At 35.2% G+C, this 22,416-nt stretch overlaps 1 protein-coding gene across 1 annotated transcript in view; it reads right to left on the minus strand.

The window, feature by feature from the left end:
• Positions 1-22,416, minus strand: part of CFAP47 (cilia and flagella associated protein 47) — a 285,559-nt gene that overhangs the window by 54,975 nt on the left and 208,168 nt on the right. Inside the window, exons 56-58 of the mRNA XM_034074649.1 lie at positions 16,906-17,010; positions 12,268-12,424; positions 5,430-5,525 (exon numbers count right to left, since the gene is read on the minus strand). Of these exons, the coding sequence (XP_033930540.1) occupies positions 5,430-5,525; positions 12,268-12,424; positions 16,906-17,010 (358 nt within the window). The remainder of the gene's footprint in view (positions 1-5,429; positions 5,526-12,267; positions 12,425-16,905; positions 17,011-22,416) is intronic.

Consider the following 22,416-nt stretch of genomic DNA (forward strand, 5'->3'; position numbering starts at 1 on the left):
GTGGAGTAGAAAGGGATCCCAAACCTTCCCTTTTGCTGGAAATTCCACAAAGCAAATCTGCATCTGTACAAGCTTTGGAGTGCCTTGATAGCACTTCAGAGATAATAGGAAAAGGAAAAATGCTAGCTGAAAACAGAAAAGAATTCTGTTACTGCCTTGGGTAAGAATTGTTGCTACTGAATGCATGCTATGTAAAGAATTAGACTTTGCCTTAGCTTGCTTCTTTTATTTGAGACCTATTCTTCATTGACCAAAAGAGGAAAAAAAAAAAAAATCAATGAAAGCATTTTGCAAAGAAAATCTAGGAAAATCTCAGTGCAGGAAAAAAATGAACATTAATTCAACAGTATAATTACCAAGTACTCTTAAGGCATAAAACTTTAAGGTTGAAAGCTGTTTTAATACTGCCTCCTAGAATTTGTGCTTTGAAATAAAATCTGTGCCCCAGACAATTACTTAATAAGATAAGTTTAAATTGGTTTTTTCTTTCCTGGACAGAATATAGTGATTGAAACAAAAAAGTCATTAAAGTTCAAACGAGCTAGCTCTTCTTCCCCTCAACCCCTCAATCCATCTTGTGAAAAGCATCAAATTTTATCATGATCTTCCATGTCCAGAAGTTCCGAAATAAATGATTAATTTTCTTTCCTATACATGCCTCCTCATTTAAAAATATAATCTGTTAAGGTAATTTTTTCAAGAACTCTATAACTGTTTTCAGCCTCTTCTTTATTAAAAAGATCTATGCAACTGCTCCATCTCTCCATACATTTTGTTATTAATATCAATACAGTAGGGTGTGTTTGTAGGGGATGTTTGTTTCTTTTTTAGTATTCTGTCCACTTTCAGCAAAGTCAGGCACAGATCAGCACTTCTTCAGTGCTTTGTGCAAAGCCACAGCTGGCTAGACATGGAAAGTCACCATAGAAACACAAATAAGGAAAAGCCACAGGAGTCTCAACAGTTGTGCTTTCCAGATGCAAAATTACTAGCGAGTCTAGGGAAGGGGATAAACTTAGTCTTCTGTATATATTTGGGGTGGAGCATGGTTATGGAAGGGTCTTGTGCAGATGAATTTATAGCAGAGAGAGCTATGCTGTGGTTATTCAAAGAGCAGAGGACAGGAGAAATGGAAGATAGGAGTCTAGAAAATCAAGCTTCTTTAGTTCTGCTTGAGAAACAACTATTTAATACTGCTGGTAATTTTCCTACGGTGTGTGTGTGTCTAGAAACAAAAGAGTAGTGCAGAAAATTTTTATAGCCAATTTAGAGCCAGACATAGATGTATTGATTAATTTAGAGAATGAAACAAATCTGTGTCTCTGGAGTATTTACTGGGTTTGCTACCTAAAAAGGTGACGCCTAGAAGCAAAAATGAAAAGAAAAGGGGAGGAAGGAAATAGTTCTGTCTTGTTCAAGGACACATTCTGGCTTCATCTTGTCCATCCAGACCTGTTATCAAATAGATTAGCAGCAATACACTATTCTAAGTTGGAATTAATCACCTTTGCATTTTCTAACTCTACTGAAATTGAAGGAGATAATTTCATATCAAGTTATAAAACACAGCAGATATTTTTAAATAGAAAAATAGACTAAGGTAATGTAAAATAACAGCCTCCCCTAAGGCTGATTTTCATAGTTTAAATGCTCCGAAGTGCTACACTGTGGATGTTCCGTAACAAATCATGAGATTCTGATGAAACTTACTGCATGGACTAGTTTATATCTGGGAGGCAATTAGGGTTTGAAAATCTGTTTCCCATGATAAATACACATGGGAAATCTTATGTAGATTTCATGAGACTATGCAAAAGATGGGTATCTGATGTCTTCCTTTAGTTTATTTGTATCCTGAATAAGTTTTTCCTTTTTTTTTTTTGCAAAACCAGGAGAGGGTGCTTAAGTAGATAAATCATTTCCTTACATATTCAAGGGAATGTAGTGTTCTACTTCAATTCAAGAGATTGCTTTTTTAAAAGAACAATAATAGAGAATTTCTGCATGTTCTTACAGTGCTGCCTTTCACTTCATTAGCTATTTCACTAAACAGTTGCCTGGAGTTGCAAAAACACGTAAGGATATATCCGCACCATATAATTTGCAAAGAGAATAAAATTTAAAAGTAAAAAAGTTGCCTATAACAGGACCTATAGATATATGTAGTGACCTGAAGAAATTCCACAAAAGTACAGTAAAATTTTTTTAAGTTTTATTGTTCATGGCATTAGAATATTTCATATTTTGATGTACCAATATACCAAGCACAACTTTTTCATTGCTGAAAAGCATATAACTCATTAACACTACAATTCCTACTGTCTGTCAGAATATTTTTGAGCACAGATTCCCCAACTAATCGTTCATAAAAACAATTTGCAGGAGTGTCTTATAACATGACACAAAAATGTCCATACTTATTCCATGCGAGGAATGTATGAAATGTGTTGTGGCTTCACAGAGGTTTCCTTGGAGCTGTGGCGCCAAGGTTTCCCATGCTGCCGGTGGGAAAAACATACACTCAGGAATGCCACCAGCTGGCATGCATTGACTTGGTTAGCATATCTCTCTGGAAAGAATATCGCTTATACTGCATCACTGATGTTGCTATGTCATGTCCCAGTATAGACAACCTCTGTAAAAAAGCTTCTCTGTCAGTTAAAACATTACAACAGTGCTCATTTATAATGGTTTCACCTGGTTAAGAAAGGCAAGCCAGGGTGATTCAGTGATCAGGAACCTACTATGTACGTGGAGTAGAAAGGGATCCCAAGCCTTCCCTTTTGCTGGAAATTTCACAAAGCAAATCTGCATCTGTACAAGCTTTGGAGTGCCTTGATAGCACTTCAGAGATAATAGGAAAAGGAAAAATGCTAGCTGAAGGTTTAAAAAGGGCAAGAATCATATATATGGGCCAAAGGTGGCCAAGAAGGAAACTAATTCTTTCTTTCATACACAGGGTCAAGAAGGCTGCTATTTCATGGTGAACATAAACAATAATTTTGTCAAAAACATACATAATTTTTAGAGTAGCAGTTTGCCTGCCTATGATGCAAAGCCTAATTAGGTGCAGCACAGCACCACAATGTTGGATTGATTTTACTGAGAAAATTGGTAAGGTGTGAGAAAACACCTAAGTTTTGTGAGATAAGAATGGTAAAAACATAGGCAGAATGGTAGTAGCACCTCAGAGACTCAGTAAGAAACTACTGAAACAAAAAGATATAAAAACTCTATTAAAAAAAAAAAGAGAGAGAGAGAGATACTTCCTAGGAAGTCAACCAGGATGATCAAGTATTTTACTTTCATTGTTTTTCAGTCTTGGAAACTAATCAAAAGAAAAAATAGATTGTGCATACAGAATTGGTGAAAGAAAAAAAAAAAGCTGACGCAAATAAACATAGAAATAAAGAACGAAGTCTTCAAATCTAACATTTTAGGGACTGAGTACCTGAACAAAATTTATGCCATTTCTTAGATGAAATTAGTTTAAAAGCCAAGTTAACCATAATCATCATGGACTGTACATGACATCAGAAGGAAGCTAAAATGCTTTCTCAAACACTGTTGAATAAAATATGAAACTATAATAGCAACATACTTACAAAGTGCAAACACAACATTTTTATATATCAAATTTGATTGCCCAAAGTGATTTAATACTGCATGCAGCTTTTTGGAAAATGTCTCCTAATAGCATATACATTTATGGAATATATTTTATCTTTTCTTCCTAAGTGCTTCAGAGAGTTAATACATGTATTTGACATTAAAACAAAGTTAGAAGGCAAAATCAAACAGCTAAGCTTAGCGATCCAAGTAAAAAGGGAAAAGAGATGAACACACAAAAGGTGACATAACAGCTATAAAATACAAAAGTTTCTAAATACAGAACTCATGATTAAATATAAAAAGAGATACCTAAAAGATGAGGTTCAGCTAACTGCCCGGTGTACTGTTGTTGCTTGATGCTACACCAAGTCATTCACAACAGACAGGCTATTGACTACCTAAGTCATCAAATAATCCATAAAATGCAATGACTGGAGGTTGACTGCAAAATGAGATCACAGCTTCAGATTAGGACTGGTGGTAATGCAGTCTGTGCTACTGGAAAACAGTATCAGGCAGTCAGAAGACTTGTATGGCTACTGTGAAGCCAAGGGAAGAAAAAAGGATAGTCTACTGTGAGTAACAATCTCAGAGCATGGCTAGTATTTTGACTTTTTTGTAAAAGTATGAAGAAAAAATTATTCCAAGATTCTCAGCCTCACTATTTCAGAATTTCTTCCTTTTTTTAGAGTCAGTGAAGAAAAAACCCAAGTAATTAAATAGCAGCAAGCACACTTTCTCCACCAGCATAAATGTTGCTTATAAAATGATCTAGCAATTATATTCCAGCAAGTCTCCTAACAAGAATATGTGGTTCCAAAACATTTTCAAAAAATTCTTTGTTCATTACAGGGAATAGTGATAAAGCAGCAACACCTGCATTAATCCACACTTCAACTAGTGTCATGTGTAAGGAAAAAGAAGTACAAAGTCTGTGCATAAAAAAGATTTTTAATGTGATTCCAAAAAAAAAAACCTTATGACAACAGTTACAATTTTTACATATGGCCATGTAAAATATACATAAAAAATAGTATGATATTCAGATCAATTCTTACATCATGTTTTTCTTCTAAATTCTTTCTATATCACCCAAAAATATAGTTCAGGCACAGTAAGCTTCAAGAAGAGAAAGCAGAAACAGTTCCTTGCTGGGAACAGCAAGGTCTGCAACATTCTTCACAAAATAAAGTTTTGGCAAGTACATCTTCAGGAAAATCACAGTGAATGGCAAGTTTTTGAATGAAATTGAAAACAAGTAACCCTCATTTTCCTAATTCAGATCTTTCATTTGCGGCAGATACTATTTTTTCAATGAAAATGATACAGCTTATTCTAATACCTGTATTAACACGAAATGGATTATCACACATACTTTTAAGAAGCTTCCCAATTTAAATATAATTAAGAATTTTATGTTAATAAATAGTTAATGCTTTTCTACATAGAATTTCAGAAGATTCTTTATAGTGGTGTTGCTTATCTTGACAGTCCTAAAATACAACTATATATATTTGGATTTAATCTCTTAATTCAAGGACTTTCCTAGGTATCCATCAAGAGTGCATCACTATATGGGCTCATTCACCCTTTAATTTTACTACATGTATCTCTAATTATTATTTACTTTACTCTTAATTTTAAGTAAAACAAAAAACATCACTGACATGGGGCTAGATTCTTGTTTCCACAAGGAGCCAGATTCAGCTGATGAGCAGCACTCATCTAAACACTGAATTTCACACACTCTAGATTTCAGGACCATAAAAAATAATACCATGTGAAAACTTCAAAATAGAACTCAAGAAATTACATACCTTGTGGCTGTTTAAACAGAAGACGGAAAACAGATTCCTTACTGGTGGACTTGGATAGGGAGGATGAACTGACATAACAACTGGACTGCTTTTGATCTAAAAAAAAAATTGTTTCAGAGAAATACATTTTGAAGTCAAAACGAACTGAACAATTTCCCTAATAAGACAGCTTCTTAGACAGACATTTTAACAAACTCATTCTCAAATGGGAGCGAATGGGACTTTTTATCTCCAAAGTTTAAAATATCTGTTATTTATCTTTTCTTTGTGTCTATCTACATATTCAGCTAAATATAGTTTTCACAGAACTAGCTAACTAATCTCTGAAAAATAATTTCACTTCATAAAATGAAAAACACTAGGTTATGCTTTGTTCTAACACTGACTTAAACATATGCAATAATACTTATGTCCAGTGTATTTTGCCTGAAATTAAAAAAAATTGTTAGTAGCAGATTTGTCTTTGATAACTCAGTTCTATTACATAAAAAAGTCAGAGAAAGGAGTCTGAAAGCATTTTGCAAAGTATATTTAACAAGGGGCATTCCTACTTTGGAAATCTTTGTATGGAAAAAGACATGGCCAAGCTGCAGTGCATGCAATCTTATCTGAGAAATAAGGTGAGTTTTATCAATCAACAATATAAGAGCTATTTCAATATGACTGTGCATATAACCTTTCCAAAAGCAATCTTGTACATTGCCACAGATACTAATTTTGATAACCCAGATAACACTGTATTTATGAGAGAGACCAATTTACCTCCCTTATCCAATTTCTAATCACTACTGTAACTTTAATCTTTTATTTGACCATTTCCCACCAAACTTTGAAGTGCATATCCTCTAAAAAACAATTACACACTTTTCCAGAAACATCAAAATACATTTGGCCATTGAAAACATGAAATCAAATTATCCATGTAAACTGAAATAAAGCATGACAGGTATTAACAAACCACTAATAGTTAGGGCCAATTCTTATACAGGTAAATTCTTGGGGTCTGGTTTATGCTGGAGATTTCAGTATTACCAATGATCTATAGTGGTTTAGTTGCTCCATAAAGACTTAGTAACAATATTATATAGTGGTATCTACAGAAGAGCAGTAACTTTCAGCTTGAAACAGCCAAATAGTACAAGTGTTTTTTAAATGATCTGTAACGAGAGTTTGTGTACTCTGTAGCTCTGATCATTGGCTCATAATGGGGAAAACGACCTGCTGTTAAATAAACATTACTCTCAAGAATATTCTTAGTGTAGCTATGACGGCTCACATGAATAAGAGCTGCAGATTTAAGCCACAGATGTGTATCTAAGTCCTGGGAAGAAAATTTATTGCTATTAAAATCAGTCAGAAAACACCAAGTTTTAAGAGGTCCAAGATTTCATCTGTGCATCACAAACTAACAGATGGTGGGTAGTTTTACTTGCTCTATAATTATTCAAAATAAAGGACTGTTTGTGCTACAGTATCAGTCAAAATTCACAGAAAGAAACATTTCTGAGGAGTAATGCTCTTGGGTTTGACAAAGCTTCAGAAATGCAAATGGCAGCTTCACAAATGGTCCAGATATGACAATTCCCAATTAATTTCTATTTTAATTCCTAAACTATGCAATTCTAAACATAATTTCACAACTGTCTAGGGCAGAAACTGCCTATCAAAATGTTACTTGAAAACAAGGTACAGAAAACTTTCGTGATCTTCTTTAAAGTATTAGGTGAATCTATAAATGTTGATGTTTATTACTTGCACACTTTAATCAAGATGCCCTATTTTCACTGTTGCCACTTCTAATTCTCTTAAGAAGAAGCACATGGTCTGAAACTCAATTTGTAGAGACCAAGATCAATCTAACATTTCATTCAATGATTGAATTTTCCTGACTTGCTACTTTCTGTCAATTTCCCCAATCCGCCTTCTCGATGGCCTCCAATAACACCAGCAATGAACATGATGAGTGCAGTGCAACATTAAATAAAGGAAGGCATTCCACTAACTTGCTTTAATGTTAAAATATCAGATAAGAGGTTTCAAAATGGTAGTAGCTTTGGGTTTATAGTATTAAAACTACAAGATTAAGTGCTGTTCTCGGAGATAGATTCAAAAATTTCTGTGAAGTTACCTCCTGACAGGAACAATTCTACTTTTTGGATTAATATTTTTCAGGAAAAAAAAAACAGGCTTTAAGAATGACTAGTCTGTCCCTCTTTAAGGAATAAATTAAGACTATGATGATGATAATGGGGCTTAAACACCGCCCACATAAAAGCAGGCTGAGAAAATCGTTCAGCCTGGAGAAGGCTGCGTGAAGACCTCATAGCAGCCTTCCAGTATCTGAAGGGGGGCTACAAAGGTGCAGTAGAAGGACCCTTCATCAGGGGCTGTAGAGATAGGGCAAGGGGTAATGGTTTAAACTTAAACAGGGGATGGTCAGGTTAGATATAAGGAAGAAGTTCTTTACTGTGAGGGTGGTGAGACACTGGAACAGGTTGCCCGAAGAAGTAATAAATGCTCCATCCCTGGCCGTGTTTAAGGCCAGGTTGGATAGAGTGTTGGGTGACACAATCCAGGGTGAGGTATCTCCGCCCATGGCAGGGGTTGGAACTAGATAAACTTAAGGTACTTTCCAAGCCTAACCATTTTATCATTCTGTGATTTCAGACTAAAATATTTGTGTTTAACTAATTTAGATAGAAGGTTCCTACTGTTATGTCTGAAGTAATATTACAGTCATTCCTAATTATCTTTTTCTTTTCTGAGTGTGTTCTTGCAATGCCATGAGAGAAACTAGGACAAAAGTAGGTTCTTCATGTCAAAACACATTAAACTAACACATAGCTCATCATAATATGGATAAGAGATCCAGTCTTCTCCATAATTTAGGACTGTAAATGGTCTTGAAATAGCGTTCAGGTTTGAACAGCTCAAACTGATACAAGTAAAATAGACCGGGGAAAACAACCAACCAACCAACAGCAGTTAACAAAAAAAAAAAAAAAAAAGAAGTTTGTGAAAAAGCAAATTCACAACTACCAAAGTTCAGTTCTTGGTAGAAGAATAATGTATCCATACTAGGATAATTTTCTCACCAGCCTGATTAGTTTTGTGGGATGGCAAATTCACTCCTAATGTTGCAAAACCCCAAATTAATTAGCTTTTACTGTACACTGGGCTAACATATCTGCATTGCTGTGGTATATACAATATCAAAGTTAGTATATTAAAATACTTTCTGCTTCCATCTGAGGCAAACTGTGTCTTGATAATATTCAGCTAAATATATAGGTCTTTATGGAAATTATTTCCAAGCATATCTAAGGGCCAGAAATACTAAGCTGAAGTTGTGCATCCTTGAATTTGCATATAATAGTAGATTTCCTCTGGGAAGAAGGAAATGAGAATTACAGTAAATATTAGAACAGAGAGCAAATCATAGCATGTACGAACATGTCTAAAGACAGACTGAAAGCATAACTCAACTATCTTATTGTGATTAAACCCAAGCAAACATAATATACAGGTCACCAGCAGCAACTGAATGAGAAAAGTAACATTAAATATTAAACTGATCAACAAATTCAAGACAGCTTTTAAGGGACAAGTATGGTCTTACTTCCATAAAAATCACAGTACAAAAATAATTTATCTCAAAGAAAGCTTTTCATAATTTCATAGACAGCAAAAACATTAGGTGACCATAATGTCAGGTCTACTGATATGTAGAGAAAAATTAAAACTGGCAACTTCTGATGCATAAAACTCAACACCAATCTTTCACTAAGCCAGTTGCCTCTGCACTGTCTTTATTACTGAAAATATCCCTGGGACAATTTAATGCTCCATCGTTGCAAAGATATCTATGTTCTCACTAAAATACTTAAACATCTGTTTTGCTAATGTTTCTCAGAACATCACAATTTATTAGGTTTTAGTACCAATATCTATGCTGTATAAATTATTATGAAATTGCATCATGGATAAGTCAGGGTTTTTTTTATTATTTTTGAATATAGCGCATTAGATTAGCTTTTTTACAAATTATATTTAGTGTTAGCTTACTAAACGGTGCTATCCAGCACTAGATTTGTGCTTAAAAAGCCAGTTTGCTTCTTATAATTGCTCTTGTACAAATCAGAATGCCAGCTTGCACTTTAAGCTAGAATAAAGCATGCTGTACCCCATGAGATGCAATGGGGACCTTAGTAGCACACGTGTAATACACACTTACAGTTCAAGAGATTATACAACCAGTTATTTCCTGGTCAAATAATTCACAGTGCTTTTGTAAGTGTCTAAGCTAAGATAAACACAAAGGACAGATGGAATGAGGGGAAAATATAAAGATTTAATTTTCTAGAAGAAAACTGCATTACTAACAATGTAAAGCTTACTGTATCTTCAGCTGCTCCAGGAACGATGAATTGATGAAAAAGAGCACTTCAAAAAAAGAGGTATACTAACAATTTATTGAACTACCTCTGGACTGAAGATCTCACATTCATGTCAGCCACTTTCCCTACTTAACATTTAACTCAGTCATAATCCATGTCATTAATGTCTTGAATAACATGGGCCCCAGTGCTGATCCCTAGGGTACTGCACTCATTGCCAGCCAGCAATTGATTGTCAAGGTGTTGATCACTATTATTGAGACCAACAGTTCAGCCAAGTTTTCAACCCACTCAGCAGTCTGCTCATCAAGCTTACATTTCCTCAGCTTCCAAACAAAAATACAACAGGGAACAATAAAAAAGTCTTGTTAAATCACAGTATATTACATCCACTACTCCTCCCTTATTTGCATAATCACTGATTTCCATATAGAAGGCAATGACATTAGTCATTTTGATTTGTAGTTAACAAATCTATTTGATTACTTCTGATTACCTTCCTGAACTTCATGTGCTTTGAAATGGATTGCAAGACAATGTGCAATCCATTCAAGTTTTGCTTGCAGACTTAGGCAAAAAACTGCACTGTGCACTTCAGCCTTTTCTGCATTGTCCAAATAGCTGATTCCCTCATCCATCAATGAAACTATCTGCATTTTCCCTAAGCTTCCTTAGGCAACTAGCCTGCCTTTAGAACCCCTTCTTGAGAGACCATACTTTCCCTGTTACTTTTCACACCTGATGAGTATTTGTTTTCATTATCATTTTGCTAAGTATGATCACAGTACTTTTAAGTTTGTCTTTTGTTCTCTCTTCTTCCTTCCATCTAGGTGTAGTACAGGGAACATGTTATTGCCATGTAACAGGCCATGGGGCTTTATAGTAAGTCAACAGTGCAAAGCATCAGGGATTTGTCACATCTTGCTTGGTCTTGAGCTATTTTAGCCATAACAGCACATTGCCAAGTGCCAACTATTGCCTTACTTATTTTTAAGCTTCAGCTTAGTGATGAATAACCCTAAAGAAATTATACAATGTATGGTAAGGACCTAACAAAGTGAAGAGGTCATTGTAGAACTAAACCTGGCAACCAAGAAGGCAAGTGTAAGAAACCCTTATGTAAACATAATAATAACACCAAGCAGATCCAACACTGTGGAGGAAGAAACTGGTATTTCATCAACACTGTGAGAAATGTAAGATGTTGACATTTATTCTCTCTTTTCTAATATGAACATCACTTTTGAGCTTTCTGTATATGCTGGATATGACTCTGTTCTGCACTCTGCCAGGTCCCCTGCTCAGCACGTAAAAGGTGACACTGTCCCTGAGAGCTTAGCCATGATCAACTTAGTGTGTAAACACTGGATCCACTGGAAAATGTTAATTCTTTCACTGCTGTCCACATGAGAACATCAACAGCAAAATCCCCCATATATTAACTCCATATGCAGCTAAAGCTGTATTTCTCTATTTCCGATTAATATCTCAGAAGGTGTAATTAAAAAGCATGAGTTCTATTCAACAAATAAACATGAATCTCCATTTTTAAAAGTCACCTTTCTTCCCTTACTTTATGTGTCACAAACCCCAAATCACAGCATGAGCGTGTAAACCTGACTTAAAACTTACCTTTGCACAGGTTTGAAATTGTTATTCTCTTATGTTTCTTCATCTACTGAGCTGGTGTCAGGGGCCACTGGAAGTTTTATCTTCAATTTTTGCTATATGAAGGTGCCAGAAAATGGTTTGGCACCTGTTTTTTAATACTACATATTATGCTGAACTAGGTGGAGATTCATAGACCTTCTATAGCTCTCTGCTTCACTCAGAGTGAAATTTATTCTTTCACTGAGTAAATCTCAGTCATCAAGGAGAATCTGGGACTTCAGACTTGAGTTCTACAGGGTTCGTGAAATCTCGGTATGATTTGGCAATCTTTGATAATTCTGGGTTTTATTTTTGAAAGTATGTTTGAAAATTTTGCTGAAACATACATCCCTGGAAGGTCAATCAGGTCAATCAGTGCCCTTACTAACTCCTTTTGCTGATAAAATAAAATATTTTAGAAAACAACCGGGGAACGAAACCAAAACAACACATTAGCTATTTGGCTTAGACATACGGCTCCCAAAACAGACCCAGGAGACCCCTACTGCCTAAATGCTGCAGTGCAGTCCATGGACAATAACCAGCTTCATGTAGGCATGAGACTGTTTGACCTAAGAGTTCTACTGTGAACAGTTTTTAAAGGGTTGTGTTATTTCTTAGCTCACACAGCACTCCCTAACAGAGCTTTCCAGGGTAGATGTGAATGATACACAATATCTCCATTGCCAGGAAATGAAATGAGGTAAATGTAATCACATCCCACTCACTTCTAATGCAACCCAAGGAGCTTAAGTTCCTTTTCGCATCCCCCAAAATCCAAACCTCTGTACCTGTCAGCGTGACATCTACCACCACGTTTTCAGGAGTTGGATTTTTGAAGGATATCATGACAGAAGAACGCTGGCCAATACATGCACTTATACTGGTTGGTTCCATCAGCTGAGGAGGAAGACCAGTCCCCGAAAGGTTGAATATCCACTCTGTAAGCTGTAGATGAAACGTCATCATTTACTATTTGACAAGTTAGATCTGTACATTTTAAGGCATTTTACCTACTCCTTCCTTCTAGTGCTCTATGTCTCTGTTCTGTTGTAAGTGAACTGATGTTAAATGCTTGCTTTGCTTGCTTGCTTTCTTCTTCCAGCAAGCTGTTATGTTACTCTTAAGTATTGCTACCCCATTCTGGGAGATGTTCCTATCTCCTCTTTGTATTATCTTTTGGGCTACTCAAAATTTAACTTCCAAGCTACTCAGAGCTTCCAGTCTAGTGAATGAAAGATGTAGGTGGTTGCAAGAGGGCAGTTCAAAGCACATATATTAGAACCTGAAAGCAGATGAAGTGAGAATTTATTTTCAGAAGAAGAGTGAAGAAGAAAAATAATTCTTTGATTGGACAGCACAGAATCATACAAAAAGCTAAAATTGTTACTCCACAGATAATAAAGAACATTAACCAGTATGCACAGAAGAATCTATAATATTGAAAAAAGCTAGCAGATATAGAGTGTCACTACAGAGCAGAAAAAAAAAATATATATAATTCAACTGATGTGTTTATTTTGCTCTTTTTCTTTTCAGCACAAGAGTAAGGAGTTGACTGCCCTCCACTTTACTTACTCTTAAGATTATAAAGAGTGATGTTAATAATGCCACTCACTGTGGTACCTTCAAAGCTGAATGAGCAGCAAAGGCAAATGGTAAATATAAAGGTAATATTACTTTAAGAAAAATGTTTTATTTGCACATTCATGTTGCTGACTTTAAATAACTGACTAAAATCTGATGCTTATTAGAAACTACTCAAAAAGTGACTTTTTGATCTGTTTTGTTCGTTATAACTCAAAAAGGTATATATCATAAGCAGAATAGAAAATACATAAATTCAAACCACTACTTCCATTATCTGAAATACTGCATTTACTTCTGCATAGCCTGTCTGAAATAATTAGGGAAAATCTGTGATAGACAGGGTTCAAAAATCTAACAACAAATACGGAAATACTTAAAGGAAAAAGTGACTAATACATTAAGACTTCTCAGCATAAACAGGGATAAATAAAATGTCACATCATACATCTTCAGAAAATAGCTTTGGACAGCAAAATTGCATGCCTTTATTATCATATTACAGAGAAACATTCAATCTTACTGAAGAAAATTATTTGGTAGAAGTCATCCAAGGCTACAGGGTTTAAAAAAAAAAACTGTTTATATACTGATGTAGAGAAAAGATTACCCAATACTAAAACTCAGAATATAAAAATAGGGCTTATGTTTTGTTTAGGATTTAGACAGTGATTTATATTACCTGGTTTGCAGGTAGTTCTGCATTTCTCAGTCTAGTAAAAATTGAAAACCACTTCCTTTTAAAATTACATTTTATTTCAGTGTTGACTTAAACATGGCCTATGGTCTTTTTATTGTTACAAACTCATGAGCAGAAAGCTAACACCACTCACTATTCAAATTCTGTCAGGAAGGTGAATGCTGCCACTGTACAAGCTTTGAAGAAACAGAGGACTAACTCCGTGGTGAAGCCCCTTTGCTGATCTTAGTCAACAAGAAACTGCCCAGCAGTTGCCAAGCCAGCATACCATAGCATTTGTGTTCCTGACTTGTTCTTCCTTCCCACATTGGCCTCAAGAAGTTAAATATAAACAATAGGCTGAGCACAATTTGTAGGTTTGTTTTGAAGGACTGGAACACAGGCATGAGCATGCCAGAAGATCATGTTTTCAGAAAGCTGCATGTATCAAGCAATTGATGGTTACACTGGCCAGTCATTGCTACTTTGTGCTTGCTTACACACACAACAAATATATATATATGTATTTCTGCAAATCTCTTAATACATAAGTTATTAGTGTAACAATGCTTTCCAAACTCTAAATTTGTGTGAACCACCTTGTTCATAGCAAGTAGTTTCACATGGAGGTGCAGTGTAGGGGTGGAAGGAGTGAGCATGCTTATATTTTCTACAGGTGAGCTGTAAAGATCATAGAGCTATGAAGAGCTTTATTGCTGAAGGCCCAGGTTCATGGTCTACAAAAACTAGAGACTGTGATTTCCACTGATTTTCTGTGGTTAACAAGCAGAGCCATTTTGATCCCCATTGTTTCAAGTGCTGAGCACCTTTAAAACAACACACAGAAACTGTCAAATGGAACAGCTAAAGGAGCCAAACAAAATTAGTCGTTGGTCTGGAATATAAAACAAGACAGCCAAAAAACTATACTGATTATAGGACAGGCCTGCCTTGCCTGATCTGCAGTTACTGTTCCTCATTGACCCACGCTGTGATGGAGCTCAAGACCATGTATGATCAGTGCAAGAAATCAAGAGGATAAGATATTTAAAAAACAGAATTGTTAGGAAAATAAAACAGGATAGGATCTAACATTGGGTTCATTTTTTCTCTAATATTACTTCTGTTAAATGCTATGCATTATACCTGAATGCTAGCAATATGATAAAAGAATAGGAAAATACAGGCATGTTAGAACTCTGGGTATGGATTACGTTAAGACTGACCTTTCAGTTGTGCTGTCCCAACAAACTTAATTTCTGATTTTCACAATGGTTAGAGCTAAATTCAGACTCACCTTGTAAAGAGCTCTTCATACAGCTTCAAACCAGAAACAAATGAAGCAGGTAATAGAACAGAACAGTTTCTCTCAGTTCAGCAAAGAAGCACAATCAGAAGTAGTTAAGGCTTATCCTGTAAGTACTGTCATTAACTGATTTTAGATTAGTCAGCTATTCAGCTATCAGATGGCTTAAATGTCCATTCAGATACATCTAATCAGAGAAATCAAGGGAGGAAAACCAATGTCAGGGTAGGGGGGTTACATTCAAAGTTGTCGGAGGCATCCACCACTGATGAGAAGCATTCTTCAAGTCTTAATTAAAAAGAACAGTTGTATCTGTTTAAATACTCATTGTCAGCTATCAGTATAACAATTAGCAAACTAAAGTAGTCTGAGATTAATTTACTAAAGACTAGCCGTGAAAACGAATAAAAAATTTACAGAATTCTCAAGATTCAGGCATAAAAAGAGCACTAAGAAATTACAAATATTAAATCAATACAGTGATATGGTCAAAGAGATCTGGAAAAAGCATTTAGAAGGATGGCATATTGACTAAAGTTTTCTGCAGATAAAAATTGGAGATTTGACATTTCTTGAAAGGATGTTGCACTGGATGACAAGATCCAGGTGGCAGGGCACACTTTTAAAATGAATTGTATTGTTTTATTACTTCTGTATTTGGTGAAGAATTCTTTTTTGTTTGTTTGTTTGTTTTAAAAATTAGATTTCTATGTACCATTAGAATCCTGTAAAGATAAGGACATACTGTCATCTTGAACTGGCCTCAGATATATACTATTTATATGACAGTTGCTGTCTCCTTGGTTTTGTCCTTAATAAATATTTCAAAATAGAGATCCTGAAAATAAATGTTGTGCTAACACCACCTACAAATAACCTGTCTGTTCAACATACTTAATCAGGAAAAAAAGGCTACATCGCCTCCTTCACAATTTGTTTTCTTCATATAAAATAGTATTTGTTTTTTGCAGTATTACTTATAACACTACTGAAAACTCTTGGTAGCACGTAACTGGAGTAATTTACAGGTCAGCAGTCTATTTTTATCTGAAAATCAAAAAATAATACAGAGAGGAAACTACACAGAAAGCAAATACTTCTTTCAACCACAGCTCATGTGATAAAATATTATAATTTACACCATATTATCAAGTTTCATTTTCATTTCCAGTTACAATTCATCACCAGCTAGTAGGTGATGAAGCCTTGGGTGATATGGTTTAGTGTGAGGTGTCCCTGCCCATGGCAGGGGGGTTGGAACTAGATGATCTGAAGGTCCTTTCCAACCCTAACTATTCTATGATTCTATGACTCATGCTTCTTTATTTGTTTCTCATTTAAAAGAAAGAAAATTCAGAGATTAAATTGTCAACAATTCTAAAATACTTAAAGTAAAAAACATTTTCAGATAAACTGAAAGGAAGAATTCACTTTTCAAGTGCATTATCTTCCAAAATTCAGATCAAATAAAAAAATGAATCTACTTAATTTCATTGGGGAGTGGGAAAAATAGAAAGAAATTTAATTTCAGAGGTTACAATGCTAAGAAGTGACATTCTTCTGCTGTTAAAAACAGCAAAACTAAGTACCAAAAAAGCTAAAATTATGCATTACTTATTTTTGCTTCTACACCACTGCATCACGTTTTAATATTGCAAATAGAAAAATTTCTGTGTAATAAAAAATAAAAGGTTAAAACAAATTATTACTTTCAAATATCTGCATTTGCTCTTGAATTATGTATCCATCCATTGAATTTCAACTTCACCTACAGACTGAAACCCTTACTTACTTGCCTATTTAAATATAATCTAATCTGAATTCCAGGTGTTGTTGACAGCAAACACAGTATCATACCTGTGAACAACTGAAGGTTATTGATGCTTTGTGATTGCCTCTTCCAAGGGCAGACGGACAGAATTGCACAGGTACTTCAGTGGTGGAACGAGGAGCAACAATCACCTGTACAAATGCAAGAAAGTAAAGTGTGGGCAAATAAATCAGTGTTTGGGGATATTTTTTGTCTGTTGCTCTTTTGTGCTTTGTATCAACACTGTTGATGTTTATGTGATTAATGTGTTCCACCAGATGCATTCTCTCCTCACAGCAAGCACAGCCTGCTAAAGCAGTAAGTATACTGCAGTAAACAATCCTAGTGGCAGTCACTGCATGTTCATTCCCCAGAAACTACAGAGCTGATATTACAGATTGCTCCAAGGACATGGACAGTGGCTCGCACAAATTCCATTCAAACATGACTTCGGTGTCTGATCATATTGATGACACTTAAAGGTTATCACATTGACCTCCAGAGACAGAAATTGGCTTATAAGGGAAATACATAGCAGGTTTTAATAAACTAGTGTTTTGTCTCTCTTCTGCTTACCTTTATCTAAACTAACATTATAAATGATGTTGCTAGGTTTCTCTTCATGTGAAGTATACTGCTTGAATCTCAATCGCACATGGAAAAGTAAAGTATTTGATTACAATGGGGTCATAAAAGTTTTTAAGAGCTAGATCAGCAATGAAAGAATATAATTATAAATAATAAAAATGACAATGCATCAGGAGAATGATTCACTACAATCACTGAATACTCAATTACATGTCTGTTTAATTAAAGAAAAAAGTACTAGGTTTTTAATATCATACATATCTAAACAATGTTTGCATGTAAGAAGATTGGAATTATGGACACTAGAGCTGTATTTTATAAAACTAATCTATTTTGCAAGTAATAAAGGTCAAAACAACACCCTACAACAGCTGGCACTGACAAGCCCTTTTATAAAGGAAATGTCAGCCCTGGAAGAACAGGCTGCTAACAGGCAGCGAACACAAGTTATTAAAACATTCATTTCTGTTTACTACATTTAATAGTTGCAAAATGCTTGACTGCACCAACAAGCCCTATGACCTCTTTCTACCCTGGGCTTTTAATTGCCTTTGCTCTGATACAGTACTTGTCTTGGAGCTAAGGAAGGCTTGAGCTTATGGGACACCAAGGCAGGGACCTCCACCTGTAGCCCTTTCCCATTACACCCAGAAACAGCAAGCAGAGCCATGACGATGATAGGTATGGGGGCCCAGTGCAGTATCAGGACCACTGGCGATGGCCACAGTGCTGAGAACAAACTGTAAGCCCCAGAGAGTGAAGCAGGGACAGAGGTGTCCACTCCCAGCTCAGGGCAGAGGCCCCTGATGAGGCTCATGTTGCTTTTCTTCTCTGCCCCATGGCATTCTCTGCCATCTCAGAGCTGGGCCTGGGCAAAGATCACAGGTGTCCTGGTCCCTACAGTCATCTTTAGGGTGTGTCTATAGGATACCAGCATGACTACAGACTGAGATGCTAATGTGCCTTGACCAATAGATATTCCTACTGATGGCAATGGGAGTTACACTGAGCAGAAGAGAGAGCTCAGATGTGGTCAACTAATGCACAAAACTTGAAATGTTATTTTTCTCTTTTGAGGGGGAAGGTTTTAAAACAATTTATCAAAATATTGCCATAACAGTTTATTGCAGACGTTAGCTGCCTTGTCTATTACAGGGGGTGGAACTGTATTTTTTTTAACTTTAAAAATTTCATTTTACAGTTTCCACTGCATGATAAAAACACACACAGAGCATGCAGCTCACTGCTTAGGGCCCACTCCCACTTGGCTGTTAGAGCACCTGCACCTCCCATAAGGGGAGCACAGCACTGCTGTATCACCCACACTTCACAATCTCATATGTTCTGTAGGTGAGTAGTATCTTGAAGGCACATTTGCCACCAGCAGTCAGCTGCCACCATCCCACACTCACCACCTTTTCAAGGCTTCTCTATTAATCAGAATAACAGACCTGAGGGAGAGTCACCTCCCACAAACCACCTCCACCCCCATCTGCCCCACTGCCCAGAGCTCATTTAGCTGTTCATCATCTAAAATGAGCCTGAACAGCTCATTTCTCTTTGAGTTCCTGGGCATGCTCAGTATCCAGAGACCTTTTTTTGAGATTCTGTACTTTCATTTGCAGCTTGGTTTCTGCTTACTCTGTCCAAACAAGTCAGCCCATTTATCAAATGAAGACTTACAAATGGAGAATGAATCTTAATGATTGCCCCCTCCCAAATACTTTTGAAGGAAATGAAAAAGCAGTTGTCACAGCATAAGAATATATGATTAAAGTAAAACAACAGTTTTAAAATTTTTAGTAATTTTACTAGGAGATCTACATTCTTTGGAATAATAACCCTCCAATAAAGATGAAAACTGCCTGGAAATCCATTTTCAATAAGCATTACTTGGCATATCGTCATTACACAGAAAATGCACTGCCATAATGAATCTAAATAATCAATATGGAGTAATGATAATCCAGAAGACTGTCCATTTGAAAGCAGAAAAGAGATTTATTTTTTACATTATAAATATGTTTAAAATATTTTATATCACACAGTATGTTCTTCTACTGTATCCAGAAAATGATTTGGTTTAAATAAAAAGACGGGTAAAAAATATAACTTATTTTCTACTGAAAATCAAAGAATAAATTGCTTTTAAAAACAGACTTGGGAAATAACACGAACAACATGTTTAAAGAAGGTCATACTTTGCTGCAATTGTTCAATAACATAATCTGGATCCCCTTCCTTTCTTTTTACTTTATGCAAACAAGTGTTTTCTAAGATATTCATGTGCAAGGAAACTGGTAGTATTGCTTTTTATAAGGTAGCAGAGATAACTGTTCAAATACGGAAACTGAGTCTGGAGAAGGCTGAGCAACTACACATCTTATTCCTGCTACAAATCCAACAAAGGAGGAAAGTTTTTCATGAAATTTAGAAGTTTCTTCTCTACTCTGTACAGAAAAGAACTACTCATGGTCATTATAAAAATAAAGCCTCTACACAGATACTTGGAGACTGCACTCCTCTCTGACAACCCTTCTTTCATAATTTAGTTTTCCTTAATAAAAATTGTGGTTTACAGCTAATCAGGATGGAATACAGCTTCATGGAGAAGGTTTAGGATAGTTGATAGCTGGCTTATAGCCAGGAAAACAGCAAGCTGAAGACTTACAGTGAAAGCATGCTTTTTTTTGGCAATATAGAGGATCCCATTTGGAAGATTTTTTTGTACATTTAAGTTACATCATAAATATATATGCATATAAATATAATACACATACATTTGAATTTTTTTGTATTTATATTCCATGTGTTTTTGTATTTATATTCCATGTATTTATATAGTGGGAAAGAAATAAGTTGGGGAACATAGCATTACTGATGATTGACAATATTCATCTGTTAAATGCTGAACACAAATCATTCTGTTCTAGAGATAAAGCAAGCTGTGGTTAGGAAAATACCACAGAATTCAACATTCTTATGACTGTTCTCTCAGAAACTCGTACTGCCCACTATAATAATGAAAGACAGGGAATTTTGAAGTAAATTTATGGGAGTTCACTTCTATTCCAACTTCTAGAGATTTTGGCAGAATTTACAAGGATGTTAAGTTAACCCACACACCATAAGACCAACAAAAAAGGAAAAAAAAAATTAAGCATAGCCTACTAATAAATAAGTAAGTAAATAAATGTTATGGAAATCCAACTCACATTAAAGGAAATCCTTGAAAACATCAAATTCTTGAAAGAAAACCAAAATTATATATTCCATTTAATATTAACTGGCTTATGCTACAACTGCAAAGTCACTAATAAGAAACATACACTTTTCTCATTTTCATCAGTTTACAAAGAAGTTAATGGAACTGTTTCTAATAGAGATAAAACTGACAAGAGATTTAAAGCTTTTGAATTTAATTTATATTTCATTAAGCAACCAGAAGTTCAGGAATACTTGAGCATAATTCAACTGGACCTCAGGAAAGCCTATTATTAATGATGACAATACTTGAAGCTGAACCAGATCTATAGAAAATCCCTTGTGGTATTTCAGTAATGCTTTCTGTTGCAAACTCAAACTGTAACAAACTTCTACACACATGGAATAAACACGATATTCAAATTTGTTTACATTCTAAAATATTAGTCCAAATTTTAGTTAATATTTAGGCAACTAATCTGTAGGAAAGATAACATTTTCTTTTCTATCTGGTGAATCTTTTTTATCTAACATAACTCAGTGACTGGTGAAATCATTTGAGATAATTTCTGACTGACGGCCCAGTATCTTCAACAGTTTTTCGTCTTAGGTGACATAAACCCAAATATGGATAATTATATGACATAGTAAAATTACTGATTTAGAATATGTAGAATTCTAGAATTTCTTTTAAGACATTACCTATCTTAATTGGACAAATCCATCATCAATCCATTGTTCTAATAATTTGCTCTTTATTGTCATATTTCAACCAAGCATCACTAAAATCGGAAATTTTCTGCTAATAAGAAAGAATTATTTGCTCTAAAGAGAGCAGAAACTTGAATAATTAAGATTGGAAAATGCTTCCACACAACACAAAGACACTGAACCAGGCATTAATATAAACTAATATATTTAGTTTATATTAGTTAACACATTACAGTTTATAAAAACAAGCAGTAATCTCTGGAAGTTTAATGCAGTGCTGTATGGAAGGACTAAACCTAGGATGCAACATAGTCAGGAGAAAGAACAAGCATTTAAATGGCATGCCCTGCCTTTGTCATCAAAACTATGAAGGAAATCATGTTACCTCTCCAAATATGGGTCTGCAATGGAAGAAACAAGGAACAGAGGAAAAAAGGAACAGAGAGATTAAATAAATATTAGGTAGTTGCTTATAGCAAATTCACCAAAACTATCCTTTCACTGGAAGAACTACTGTAATTCACAATGAACATTTCAGAATTCCATGCATGATTAACATAGTTTGTATCCATTATGTTTCTTTGCTCCTATTCAAATGCCATTATTAGTAATACCACTTGATGAGTTTTAATATGTGCTAATATGCATGACATGAAAGACAGACTAAACCACTTCACAGCTTATAGTTAATTTAATATAATACCATATATGCAAAATATAGGGCAGTTTAATTTAGCTGTTATCTTTAGAGCCCCTTTTAAGAAGATTTGGTTTTGTTGTACTGCTATGGTTGAGGCTGAAAGCTGTTTAGTTTGAGAAAGCAAAAAATACACATATTATAGCTTTGTATCATTCCTCTATATCCTAATCTATATCCTAATCCTAATCCTTGATCCTAATACAATCTATTTTCTACCTTCTCAACTTTATTTTAGGATCTTATTACAATATACCTCTCCTCTCCCTCTGACCCTTATACTAGTTTGCTCAAATAGAATCATAGAACCATCAAGTAGTTTGGGTTGGAAGGGACAAACCAGATCTGCTGTATGTCT

This window comes from Melopsittacus undulatus, chromosome 2, assembly GCF_012275295.1.
Source record: "Melopsittacus undulatus isolate bMelUnd1 chromosome 2, bMelUnd1.mat.Z, whole genome shotgun sequence".
In the NCBI taxonomy this organism is placed as follows: domain Eukaryota; kingdom Metazoa; phylum Chordata; class Aves; order Psittaciformes; family Psittaculidae; genus Melopsittacus; species Melopsittacus undulatus.